General features: G+C 37.9%; 1 protein-coding gene across 6 annotated transcripts in view; it reads right to left on the reverse strand.

Moving 5' to 3' along the window:
• MCF2 (MCF.2 cell line derived transforming sequence) overlaps window positions 1–14,763 on the reverse strand; it is a 121,436-nt gene that overhangs the window by 37,149 nt on the left and 69,524 nt on the right. For all 6 annotated transcript variants that reach the window (XM_043897649.1, XM_043897650.1, XM_043897648.1 and 3 more), the window contains 6 exons: window positions 11,916–11,953; window positions 9,119–9,207; window positions 7,730–7,796; window positions 6,483–6,598; window positions 6,301–6,370; window positions 4,173–4,265 (listed from right to left, as the gene is read on the reverse strand). In XM_043897649.1, coding sequence (XP_043753584.1) covers window positions 4,173–4,265; window positions 6,301–6,370; window positions 6,483–6,598; window positions 7,730–7,796; window positions 9,119–9,207; window positions 11,916–11,953 — 473 coding nt within the window. The remainder of the gene's footprint in view (window positions 1–4,172; window positions 4,266–6,300; window positions 6,371–6,482; window positions 6,599–7,729; window positions 7,797–9,118; window positions 9,208–11,915; window positions 11,954–14,763) is intronic.

Consider the following 14,763-nt stretch of genomic DNA (forward strand, 5'->3'; position numbering starts at 1 on the left):
TCTGTGTGGATCACAATAAACTGTGGAAAATTCTGAAAGAGATACGAATACCAGACCACCTGGCCTGCCTCTTGAGAAACCTGTATGCAGGTCAGGAAGCACCAGTTAGAACTGGACATGGAACAACAGACTGGTTCCAAATAGGAAAAGGAGTACGTCAAGGCTGTATATTGTCATCCTGCTTATTTAACTTATATGCAGAGTACATCATGAGAAACACTGGGCTGGAAGAAGCACAAGCTGGAATCAAGATTGCCGGGAGAAATGTCAATAACCTCAGATATGCAGATGGCACCACCCTTATGGCAGAAAGTGAAGAGGAAATAAAAAGCCTCTTGATGAAAGTGAAAGAGGAGAGTGAAAAAGTTGGCTTAAAGCTCAACATTCAGAAAACTAAGATTATGGCATCTGGTCCCATCACTTCATGGCAAATAGATGGGGAAACAGTGGAAGCGGTATCAGACTTTATTTTTTGGGGCTCCAAAATCACTGCAGATGGTGATTGCAGCCATGAACTTAAAAGACGCTTACTCCTTGGAAGGAAAGTGATGACCAACCTAGATAGCATATTAAAAAGCAGAGACATTACTTTGCCAACAAAGGTCTATCTGGTCAAGGCTATGGTTTTTCCAGTGGTCATGTATGGATGTGAGAGTTGGACTGTGAAGAAAGCTGAGCACCGAAGAATTGATGCTTTTGAACTGTGGTGTTGGAGAAAACTCTTGAGAGTCCCTTGGGCTGCAAGGAGATCCAACCAGTCCACCCTAAGGGAGATCAGTCCTGGGTGTTCATTGGAAGGACTGATGCTGAAGCTGAAACTCCAGTACTTTGGCCACCTCATGTGAAGAGTTGACTCATTGGAAAAGACCATGATGCTGGGAGGGATTGGGGGCAGGAGGAGAAGGGGATGACAGAGGATGAGATGGTTGGATGGCATCACCGACTCAATGGACATGAGTTTGGGTAAACCCCGAGAGTTGGTGATGGACAGGGAGCCCTGGCATGCTGCGATTCATGGGGTCACAGAGTCGGACACGACTGAGCAACTGAACTGAACTGAATCAGTGAATATAGTAAAGTTCCATAATATAAAATTAACACACAGAAATCCCTTGCATTCTTATACACTAACAATGAGAAAACAGAAAGAGAAATTAAGGAAACAATACCATTTGCCATTGCAACAAAAAGAATTAAATACTTATGAATATATCTACCTAAAGAAACAAAAGACCTATATATAGAAAACTATAAAACACTGATGAAAGAAATCAAAGAGGACACAAATAGATGGAGAAATAGACCGTGTTCATGGATTGGTAGAATCAATATAGTGAAAATGAGTATATGAGTCAAAGCAATCTATAGATTCAATGCAATCCCTATCAAGCTACCAATGGTATTTTTCACAGAGCTAGAACAAAGAATTTCACAATTTGTATGGAAATACAAAAAACCTGGAATAGCCAAAGCAATCTTGAGAAAGAAGAATGGAATTGGAGGAATCAACCTGCCTGACTTCAGGTTATAGTACAAAGCTACAGTCATCAAGACAGTATGGTACTGGCACAAAGACAGAAATATCGATCAGTGGAACAACACAGAAGCCACAGAGATAAATACACACACCTATGGACACCTTATCTTTGACAAAGGGGGCAAGAATATACAATGGAAAAAAGACAATCTCTTTAACAAGTGGTGCTGGGAAAACTGGTCAACCACTTGTAAAAGAATGAAACTAGAATACTTTCTAACACCGTACACAAAAATAAACTCAAAATGGGTTAAAGATCTAAATGTAAGATCAGAAACTATAAAACTCCTAGAGGAAAACATAGGCAAAACACTCTCCAACATAAATCACAGCAGGATCCTTATGACCCACCTCCCAGAGTACTGGAAATAAAAGCAAAAATAAACAAATGGGATCTAATTAAACTTAAGAGCTTTTGCACAACAAAGAAAACTGTATGCAAGGTGAAAAGACAGCCTTCAGAATGGGAGAAAATAATAGCAAACGAAGCGACTGACAAAGAATTAATCTCAAAAATATAGAAGCAACTCCTGCAGCTCAATTTCAGAAAAATAAATGACCCAATCAAAAAATGGGCCAAAGAACTAAACAGACATCTCTCCAAAGAAGACATACAGATGGCTAACAAACACATGAAAAGATGCTCAACATCACTCATTATCAGAGAAATGCAAATCAAAACCACAATGAGGTACCATTTCACGCCAGTCAGAATGGCTGTTATCCAAAAGTCTACAAACAATAAATGCTGGAGAGGGTGTGGAGAAAAGGGAACCCTCTTACACTGTTGGTGGGAATGCAAACTAGTACAGCCGCTATGGAGAACAGTGTGGAGATTCCTTAAAATAGTGGAAACAGAACTGCCATATGACCCAGCAATCCCACTTCTGGGCATACACACCAAGGAAACCAGAATTGAAAGAGACACATGTACCCCAATGTTCATCGCAGCATTTATAATAGCCAGCACATGGAAGCAACCTAGATGTCCATCAGCAGATGAATGGATAACAAAGCTGTGGTACATATACACAATGGAATATAACTCAGCCATTAAAAAGAATACATTTGAATCAGTTCTAAAGAGGTGGATGAAACTGGAGCCTAATATACAGAGTGAAGTAAGCCAGAAAGAAAAACACCAGTACAGTATACTAACGCATATATATGGAATTTAGAAAGATGGTAACAATAACCCTATATGCAAGACAGCAAAAGAGACACAGATGTATAGAACAGTCTTTTGGACTCTGTGGGAGAGGGCAAGGGTGGGATCATTTGGGAGAATGGCATTGAAACATCTATATTATCATATGTGAAATGAATTGCCAGTCCAGGTTCAATGCATGGGACAGGGTGCTCGGGGTTGGTGCAATGGGATGACCCAGAGAGATGGGATTGGGAGGGAGGTGGGGCGGTGGTTCAGGATAGGGAACACATGTACACCGGTGGCGGATTCATGTCAGTGTATGGCAAAATCACTACAATATTGTAAAGTAATTGGCCTTCAATTAAAATAAATAAATTTATTTTAAAAATACAAATACAAATATAAGAACATAAAAAAATGTTTGTTTAAGAAGTAATTAGATACAAACCACTGTTGGTGGGGGTGTGGAGCAATTAGGCCCCTCATACACTGCTGGTAGGAATATAAAATGGTGCAGCAACTTTGGTAAACAATCTAACGGTTCTTCAAAAAGTAAAACAAAATTGACCTAGCAATTTCATACCCAGGTCCATGGAAAAGAGAAAAGAAAATAATGTTGACACAAAAGCTTGTACACAAAAGGTGAAGTGAAGTGAAAGTTGCTCCGTCATGTCCGACTCTTTGTGACCCCATGGACTATACAGTCCATGGAATTCTCCAGGCCAGAATACTGGAGTGGGTAGCCTTTCCCTTTTCCAGGGGATCTTTCCAACCCAGGAATGAAACCCAGGTCTCCTGCATTGCAGGTGGCTTCTTTACCAGCTGAGCCACAAGGGAAGCCCACACAAAAGGTAGAGACAACTCAAATGTCTATCAGGCGATGAATGGGTAAATAAAGTGTGGAATATCCATACTATGGAATATTATTAGGCCATAACCAATGTGAAGACAACAGAAATTCTCCAGGGAGGCAAGAACAGTGAAAGAAAGCTAAATGCTCATCTTCTATCGTGGGAAGCAGCAATATAAGTATGATATTTGGAGATATGGAGGTAAATAATGAAATAAACAGCTAAAAAAGCAGAAAGTAGTTGCCTCTGAGGAGTGGCAAATATGTTGGTATACATATATGTATATTTTGGGGAGGGTCAAACCGCACTTTTATATATATAAAAGGCTTCCTCAGATGGTAAAGAATCTTCCTGCAATGCAGGAGATCCAGGTTTGATCCCTGGGTCGGGAAGATCCCCTGGAGAAGAGAATGGCTACCCACTCCAGTATTCTTGCCTGGAGAATCCCATGGACAGAGGAGTCTGTTGGGCTATAGTCTATAAGGTTGCAGAGTCAGACATGACTGAGTGACTAACACACACACATACACACACACATATAAAACTTACTGAAAGCAGAAAATGAATTTATAAATAAGGAATATCCCAGTATCTTCCACAGAGACTTTATCCAATACTTGAACAATTACTATACCTGGAAAAAGGCGCATTCTGAATACTTCTTCCAAATTGCCTCTGACCTGGGCTTATTCTGACAATACTTGGCATACATTTGAAAATCATCTTTCTGTGATAAAAAGAAAATGCAAATGTATTAGCGATTTGTAAATATGTCCTTTTCTTATCAAGAAAGGCTGTGCAAGAGTCAGTGTGGCCAAGCATCACAGGGAATGTGGCTTAAAGGGCCAGGTCAGAAGCCTTCTTTATATTCCAAGACCAGCATGCCCAGCAAACCGGGGAGAGGGACACATAATTATCCAAGTAATTTCATAACTTCCACTTACCAAGTTTGAGAGTTAGAGGGAAAAAAGCCTTCTCTGAATGAACTATGAAAACAGACTACTTTTTTGATTACTACAAGCTAACTGGGTACCAAGAGATACACTCTTTCTTTGCTCTCAGTCACTCCGTTCCTTAGTGAATGAACTTATAGTAACTCCCGAGGTCCCTGGGTCCTCATTGAACCATCATCATTGTATCAGAACCCTGTGCGATATCTGCTCACCCTCTTCTCTCTCCCTGTTCCTTTGACCCTCATCTAATGGGCTACCTCCTACTCAGTCATTAACACTCATCTCACGAGTCATCTCTTCTATACAGCCATCATTTATACCTCCAGTCAGTATCAGATGCACTTCTTCTTGGCTCCTATAAGACCCTTCATACAACTTTAATATAGCACAACTGACACTGTACACAGTGGAATCCCTCTTTTCCTATGTGAATAGTCTTGGTATTTTACATTGCCTAGTTCAGTGCTTGGCTCAAACTAGGTACTGAATAGTTGATGACTACTGAATGAATGAAGAAATCAACAGGCATTTATTAAACTACTGGTTGCCAAGAACTCTGCTGACCTTACTAGAGATACAAAAATATACAGGATACGGACCCTGCCTCAATCAGTTTTCCATCTAGTTGGAGAAAGAATTCATGAAATTCATGTGTAAACATGCATAGTACATGTAAAATTCCCAATGAGTAGCACAGACATTAAGTACCATAGAAGTTCAAAGGCAAGAGGAGCTGCTGTCACTTAGGGAATTAGGGAAGAATTAGGGAAGAATCTGGCCATGGTTTCAGTTCAGTTCAGTTCAGTCGCTCAGTTGTGTCCGACTCTTTGTGACCCTATTAACTGCAGCACACCAGGCCTCCCTGTCCATCACCAACTCCTGGAGTTTACTCAAACTCATGTCCATTGAGTCGGTGATGCCATCCAACCATCTCATCCTCTGTCATCCCCTTCTCTTCCTACCTTCAATCTTTCCCAGCATCAGGGTCTTTTCAAATGAGTCAGCTTTTCACATCAGGTGGCCATGGTTTAAATGTCTTAAAATGTTAGGATATGTTGAGAAAGGTCCTGCCTTATCCTTACTATCTTCTCACTCCATAAACGCTTCCTGAGATAAGATATCTCCTTGGAGGCTTTCAGTGATCACCTCTATCAAACTGACTCTCAAGTCAAAACAAAACTGATCTTTCAGGAAGTGCAAGAACTAGATAAGCAGAGAACATTGAGAGAGAAAACTCTAATGGAGGAGAGTGTGATTACAGAGCCTGGGAAGTCAATTATACTAAGTATACCCGTGGGACACAGAGACATGAGCCTCTTGAAAGATATTGTAGAATAAAAAGAACACACAGCTCCCTGTTTTGCAAAGTTCCTGTGATAGATGCCTCAGTGTCTGAAAGCCAGACTATATTTGATTTAAAGACTTCACATGTACTAGAGGGGAATATCAGGGCATCTCTCAGGCTAAAAATTAACCAAGCCAAGAATGGTGTGCCAAGATGATTCCAACTCTTTCATCTTCACAGCCAGGATGGTCCCTGGACTCCTGGGATCACCCAAGGGTCAGAGGTCACAAGCTGAGCCACTATAGCATTTGATGCCACAGAATACAATAGCCATTTGCATGCTCCAATACCCCATTCATGTAACAAAACTTGATTTAGCATTAAATACTTGCTGGAGTGATGTGTCGCCTGCAAAAATAAAAGGACATCAAAAATAATGCCTACCTTGTCTCCAAATCTGGAAAATGACATGCTATGTTGGTGGCCTATATATTTATATATTTTGAAATAATCATTGAACTAACCCTTTCCAGGAAACAAGGTCCCACTCTTTCTGGAGCATCAACACAACTTTCCAGACTGCTCATGAAAATGCTGTAAAAATTTCAAAGAAAAAAACACAATTTTATGTGAAATATGCTACATTGGTCAACAACCTTTTAAATAATAATCACAAAAAAGAAAATTCAATTCAGCAATTACATACTTGTTATGAAATTCATATATTTCTGCCATGTTTCCAAAGAGAACATCCCTTTTACTTCTCAGGAGCGGTGGCATAAGAACAAACATCTCTGGATTATCCATCTCCGCTCTATAGCCCTACCCAAAATAAATACATTTATTCATTTAAAAAATAGTCACATCAACATTCGATTGGGCCACCAAAGATACAAGTACAGCAGAAAGTATATGGGATTAGAGGGTAAAGTTGTTTGTAATTTTAATATTCATATCTTCTAGTTCCCCCCAAGTTATCCACTATTATTATTATTTTAAATAGCAGGACAAGGAAGTCCAGGTTTTCTACTCAATGGGTAGAAGAAAGGGATAACTTTTTGGCCTTCAGGGTAGCTAACAGGAAACAAAATAGAAACCAGGTATGAAAGATGATATTACAGGTTATTAACTTCTCCTTAAATAGGGAATAAGTGTTTGAGTTTTGCCAGACCAAATTAATATTACTGATATGACATTTGTAACAAGTGAATGCTTTTCTCCCATACTCAGGGCTTTATATCATGATCTCTAAATAGCACCCAGGGAATAATTACAACAATCCACTGTATTCCTAACAGAACAGCTTATCTCTTCTGTAATGAATTCTGAAGCCACAATCCTCACTGCAGAGGGAGAACCAGAATGCACACATTTAACAAACAATCAAGGAAGGAGACAAAAAGAGAAGTCTGCCCAAAGCACTTCCTAATGAATTCCAGAAAAAGAATGCATTTGAATCAGTTCTAATGAGGTAGATGAAACTGGAGCCTATTATACAGAGTGAATGAAGTAAGTCAGAAAGAAAAACATCAATACAGTATACTAACGCATATATATGGAATTTAGAAAGATGGTAATGATAACCCTGTATGCGAGACAGCAAAAGAGACACAGATGTAAAGAACAGTCTTTTGGACTGTGGGAGAAGGCGAGGGTGGGATGATTTGAGGGAATGGCATTGAAGCATGTATATTATCATGTGTGAAATAGATCGCCAGTCCAGGTTCGATGCATGAGACAGGGCGCTCAGAGCTGGTGCACTGGGATGACCCTGAGGGATGGGATGGGGAGGGAGGTGGGAGGGGGGTTTCATGATGGGGAACACATGTACATCCATGGCTGATTCATGTCAATGAATGGCAAAAACCACTACAATATTGTAAAGTAATTAGCCTCCAATTAAAATAAATTAATTAATTTTTTAAAAAGGTAAATACAATCTGAGTCACTTACCAACAAAACAGTAAACAGTTCCCTAACATATGCCCTCTCAGTCTGTATCAGCTCATTTAGGACATGGCTAAAATGAAAGGACCATATTTGTCAGTTATTTTATGACTTTAGAATTGTATTGAAACATTTCATTTATTATCATGATAAACTGTCTAAGATGAAAATTAGCAGTGCAGAGGAACTACCCATGGTTTGGTTTTATCATCAAAATATAAAATTAATTCTATGGTTTCTAGAATAAGTACTACCCACAAGACTCTTTAAAATGTATTTAAAAAAAAAAAGAGGAGTGGGGCTCAGGAGTCATTTTTAAATGAGGACAAAAAAACAAAACTAATTTTATTTCCAACTCACTAAACTTAAGAATCATTTACTAAAAACTCACAAAATCTATTCCCAAAAACCTGGGGAATACTTTCTCGGACAGCACAATTTCTGTGCTATTGTTCTCCCTCTCTCCCTCTCAGAAAAAAATCATATTAGCATTTTAGACACAATTTTTCCTTTTTCCTCAGTAATGTTCTGAAGCTTTTCAAGACATGATATGAATTTATAATACTGATTTTCCCAAATAAAGATCATACTTAACTTTCCACAGTAACTTTGTTTACTGTCTCTTTAAAATAAAATAAAATACATTTTCCTTCCAATGTGATTTCTAATTGACATTGTATTTAAAATTTATTTCCTCACTCCTCAATGTTATACATTTAATTTAACTTCTTTTTCTTTGTTTTTTGTGTTTTGGCCGCACCACACAGCATGAAGGAACTTCATTCCCTGACTAGGGATTGAAGTCATACCTGCTGCAGTGGAAGCTTAGAATCTTAACTTCTGGACCACTAGGGAAGTCCCTAACTTTTATCCTTGGCCTCTTTTTAATTTAATTTTATACCTTTATAAATTTAACTAACATTCAACAATCTTTGTATATAACTATGTTTCAAACTATTTGTTACTTGCTCCAAACTACTGGTTACTTACTCAAAACTCTGTGATATAAAATTTAAAAGGTGACTATTCATATGTATGGAATGTTAACATAATAATATAAAAGTGAATGAAATAATTTTTATTAGTACCTATAAAATCACATTGTATATCTACATAATCTGTAGTTTTTGAAACACTGACCCATTCACTCTCACCTCTTTCATAAAAGAGGAGACTCGAATCTGAAAAGATCTAGTTAATTTTCAAGTCACATAAACACAGTATAGGTATAGGTTGGCCAGGACTTTGGACACCTTCTCTAGTGCACATTTGATCACACTCAGAAGAACCATATTCTGGGAACTCAATATTCTAAGTACATCTGCTTTGAATACTGAATCAGAGCCTCCTACTGGTAGATGTGTATATGGGTATATGTTAATAAATAAAAGATACTTCTTTAAAATATCCAAGCTATTGTCATTGTCCAAACTGGAGGACTGAACAGAACTTCTCTTCTCCTGACAATCATATACTGCTTCAGTCTGAAATGAGAAGAAAAGTGAAATTAGCATCTATGTAGGTATAGTTCTTCTTCATGGAAATGTATCCCAAATTAAGTTTTCTTCTTTCTATGTTCTAACTATATAGATAAACTAAAAAGTAACACTATGATTAAGATTTTTCTCAGAAATAACTTTGATATATACTAGTTAAAAATTATTTTAGTTGCCTAAGAGGACAGATTTAAGATATTCATTACAATTTACTTTATATGTTAAGTAATGTTTCATTTCTGTAGCACTTTGGGGAAATGAGGTTAGTTCATAAAAAGTTGATTGTCCTGGGACTTCCCTGATGGGTCAGCAGTTAAGACTCTGCACTTCTACTGCAGAGAGCATGGGTTCCATTCCTGGTTGGGGAACTAAGATCTGGACCCAAAGGGAAAAAAAGAAGTTGACTGCCAGATAACTAAAGTTTATTTACTGAAGAAACAACCTGGCTTTTTAACCTTACTGATTTTTGATGGAAACCTGGCTAGCAAATATTACATGAATCCTTGAATTCTTTAAGCAAGGACACACAATATCAGACCCTTTTCCTAATCACTCAGTGGCATCATCATGAACATGAATGAGATGATAAAACCTAATGCAAATTCAGGGCCCTGCACATCCAGGGCCAATAAGATGTGCAGAACTGTCTATCGTGTCTTGAAATGGCTGTGTCTTGTTCATCTTTCTCGGCTCTCTGTCATGTGTCAGAGACTTCCCCGCCTTATTTTGCAGACTCAACAGGACCTGGACTGCCCCACTGAGAACTGTGATGGCTATCTGCTCTTCGAAACTATATTCCAGGGATCTTGGCCATACTGGCCAGCTGAGCTTGCAGAAAACCTAACCAATTAAATGCAGCGTTACTTCACAACAACAACCAAAAATGAAGTACAGAGTCTATCAGCTGAACAGCATCTCCACACAACATGACCTACTTATTACTGATACATGTGGAAAGGAGCAAACATTCATCCACTGATTTCTATTGTATATATTGAGCAGGCACTGTCCTAGGTGCTTAACACACCATCATCATATCTAATCCTCACATCAATTTAGCAAGTGATGGCACACTGATCCCCAATCCCCATATCCATCTTACAGATGGGAAAACCAAGTTTCAGAGAGCTTTCACAAAGGGCCAAGGTCACCTAGTAAGTGATAAAACTGCCAAACCCATGGTCAGCCACCATTATTACATTCCCTCTTTTTTTGGATTTTTTTTTGTGGACCATTTTTTAAGGTCTTTCCTGAATTTGTTACAATATTGCTTATGTCTTATGCTTTGTTTCTTTTTTTGGCTGTGAGGCATGTGGGATCTTAGATCCCTAACCAGGGATCAAACCCACACTCCCTGCACTGGAAGCACAGTCTTAACCACTGGACCACCAGGGAAGTCCCTCATATTCCCTCTTTACAAGTGTACTTTGATTTCTGTATGCTCCATCTACCAAGTGTTATCATTTTAACTACTATAATTAAGACTGAAAATACTGCATACTATACTTCTCAGATAGGTATGTGCCATCCGCTCCTAACAGGGTTCTGAAATACAAGGCTAAAAAGTTTTGAACCATCAAATTTTAAATGCCTAAGGACTGTGCAAATTGACTTGACTTGGAAGTATATGTGCATTTGGGAACTGGATTGACTAGCTAGATATCTCACCAAGGAAATGTACAGAATCACAGCCTTCTATTTTTACCCTCAGGATATGCAAATGAATAAATCCACATAGCTATTAAGGTGGGCATGACTTGAAACCAGAACCAAAGTTCTGGCAGACTAAGGAATTTGGCATTCAGCCTGTTTCCTTCTTGAAACCAGAAACTCTGGCTGTAGAACATGATAACCAGACATGGTGTGTCAGTATGGGTCATTTGCTAGCCTGCTAACAACTACATAAAACACTTAGAGCATTACCATGCACCACACAATACTCAAAGTACTTCATAAATACTAGATTATTTTATCTTAGTTACACTAATTCCATAATGAGGGTGTTCTCTTATTACCTCCATTTTATAGATAAGGAAACTGACTTCCAGAGAACTTGCCCAAGGTTATGCAGCCAGTAAGTGATGGAGCGGGGCTTAAGTCAGGCATTCTAGCCACACAATCTGTATCATATGCTATCCTGCGTCTGGGAGATACATTTTTGGCCTCATTTACCATCAAGAACATACAAAGAAAATGTAAGATGCTGCAGTTATGAGGCGGCTACTCTCTGCAGATACCAGATTGTCATGAATAACTCAGAAGGAACCTTGAATCTACCAAGAAAAGAATAGGTGTGTTTTTTGAGCCTAGCAGATGGTCCATTAGAACCTGTCCTTTGTCCATGCTTTCTACTTGCAGGACTGGAATCACTTATGAAAGGAATTTCCTTTTGTAAAAAGGTGCAGCACTTATTCAACTGAATTGAGGTGCGGGCAGGAAAGAGAAACTAGAACTTATATGAGATGTTCTACAGCATTTATTCTGAACTGGAGCCAAGACTTGAGAAACTGCTCATACAACTGGGGCTACGCCAGTACTGTAATTAGACACAACACAGCAGCAGCTTTTTCTTCTAGATAAAATAGGCTTTCAAATGCACAATATTGGTTCAGTGAATGAAAAATATGGTTTTAGCCCCATCCCGCTTCTGCAACTACAGCAATAAAGCCAATGTTGAATTAATTAATGATATTTACTTTTGTGTTGCTCTGATTTTGTCTCCAAGTCTTCTTCCCTGATAGAGAAATATGAGAGAAGAATTTCAAACAAAAATTAAAATCAATACTTTCATAAAAATATGTGCATTTATATTAAAAACAGATTAATGTGCCAACATGTTTATATTAGTATTTTAAAATCACACTATATAAAACAGATGATTGGTTAGACTTATCTACATGATTTCAACTTCTCATAGAGCATGATTTTGCCATGTATTCACCCATTCTCTTATTCACTGAACATTCGCTGGACTGCTGAGCAAGCATGAAGCTAGGTGTTAGTACCCATGATTATTAGCAGATTTAGTGATCACAATACATAGGCATTTAATCAGACTGTAGCTCACTGATTAACTGAATCAAAAACAGTTTCAGAATAAAATCTCAATTTAACTAATAATCACAGCATCTGACATTTATTTGGCACTTACTACATGCTGGACACTATTCTAAGCTCTACATGTGCATTTGGTTTTTTACCTCTCAAATTGACCCTTGAAGATAAGTACTACTTCTCTCCCCATTTTATAGGTTAAGCATAAGATGTCCAAGAAGCAGAAGTGGTACACAAATCTGTATAATCTACTGTCAGATCTCGTGTTTCTAACCACTGTCTATAAAACAACATTTCTGAAGCACATTAAAATGCTAAAACAAAACCAAATAAAACAAAAAAAACCCAACTTTATCAAAATTCCAAGCTTCCATCTTTCTGTTCTTCCTGTGTAATCTTTCTTTTTCTTTCTGTTTAATCTTTCTGTTTCATTTACAAAAGGTGAGCCCCTGTATTATCAAGCAAGGAGTCCAGATGCTCCTCCAGAGCCCAGGGCATGGTCCAGTCAAAGACTAGGCCATTTAAGTTCCTAAGTCTCAGGGCTGCTGAAAAGAACCCCACCCACATGGGCTGTGTGCATCACTTCTCACCATGGAAGGAACAGATTTCTTGTCCTTTCTGCCTCTACTGGGAGCCATTGCAAGGTCCACTCAGGGAAAGACTCTGCTATTAATGAGTTCTCCAAACTGTATCCTTCTCTCCATTTACTTAAAATATATTCTATACAGGAATTTTTACCTTTATATATGTAAATGGATAAACATAAATTAGATTTAGTGGCAATTACCATATAAAATTAGTTTCTCAATAAATATTGATGTCCATCACTTTAAAGAAACTTGATATCCAGAGATCCAAAGTTTACTTATAAAGGAAACTTAGGGAGCTTTACAAACTAACTTTTACTAATTAATTCTTTGCAAATACATTAAGAGATGAAAAAGGAATGCATACAAAATTTATGAGGAGTGTATCTTTTTCTGAAAAGCAAGGTATTGGGTTGGTTCAACCTTTTTGGCCAACCCAATAGATATCTTCATTCTTTTACCCATGTGACTACAAATATATATATGTGTGTGTGTGTGTGTGTGTGTGTGTATACACATATGTATATGTCTGTGTATATATATATAGTTCTTGAGCACCTATACTGTCTGCTAAGCTCTGTGTCTGGTACTGGAGCTACAAACATGAACTGAGCTTACATTCTAGCAAAAGAAACACAAAACAGGCAATTATGCTAAAGCTAGGAAGACATGAAGAGGGGCTTGTTATCCCATAGTATAACACCTGACCAAACTGGGGTGCAGGAGAGGAGGAGAGGCAGGAAGGAAGAACTTACCTTAAGGAAGAGAAGAGAACACTAGCTGTAAAGTCCAAAGGGCAAGACAGCTAGGGGCATTTAAGAAGGGAAAGTGGGAAACTGGGAGACTGCTATAGTTGTCAAGGCAACAGATGGGTGTTAGCTTGGATTAGGAAAGTGGCAGTGAGGGCTAGCAGGGCGGATTTGAAGAAGTGGATTTTTGACTGATTAGAGGTGGGGATGAGTGAGAAAGAGGAGCAGAAAAAATAGCATCCTTTTGGGGTATGCTGAGATTGAGCTGCCAATAGGAAATTCAAGGAGGCAAATTATAAATACAGACTCTGAAGTCTAGGAGAAAGATCTAGACTAGAGCTACAGGTTTAGAAGCTCAAACCATTTTACCTCTCACACACGATGTTCTTCCATAACTTCCTCTATATGAAATATTAATTCAGCAAAATATTTATTACATTTTTCTAGGTGCCAGACACAGTGCTAGATACAAGATTCTACTTGATGCAAATTAACAAAGATAAACAAAAACAACAACAACAAAAAAACAGTTTGACTTATTTTATAAAAAAAAATGAACACTTCTGTGTTTATTTGACCAAATCCCATATTTTTTGACCAAATCTTATATATTTGACTTAGCAATGAAAAGTCTTGAAGAATTATTTGGACCTGATTGTTATAATTTCCATTACTCACAGACCAAGTAGGTAAAATGAACAGTGTTTGTAGCATAAATGATGCTCTAATTTAATTTAGGAACCATGATGGATAACTGACATAATCCATCCATGTCATTTATTCAGTAGGCTGCCGTACTCCTCACAAATACCTTAGGCAAATCCAAGCTACTCCCAACAAATAGGCTTACTGTGGGTGACACAGTCTCTAAAATGAAAGCAAATTTATTTTAACAAATTTAAGTTAAAAGTCAATTGTTTTTCTTGTTTTTGTCTTACAAGTGGTCATCTGATAAAAAAGAATAATCCACTTTTTATATAGTTATTTTCCAATATAAGTTTAATACTGAGAGACTAATGGATGCTTATTATGAAACAAATGAAAAAGTTAACCTTAAGCAGAATGTGAGAAGGAACTGCTGCTGGTTTTAGGTGCCAAACTGATTTTTCACATGTACACAAATTCAGAAAATGTACTGACAAAAAGTAATAAAG

The sequence above is a fragment of the Cervus elaphus genome, chromosome X, assembly GCF_910594005.1.
Source record: "Cervus elaphus chromosome X, mCerEla1.1, whole genome shotgun sequence".
NCBI lineage: Eukaryota > Metazoa > Chordata > Mammalia > Artiodactyla > Cervidae > Cervus > Cervus elaphus.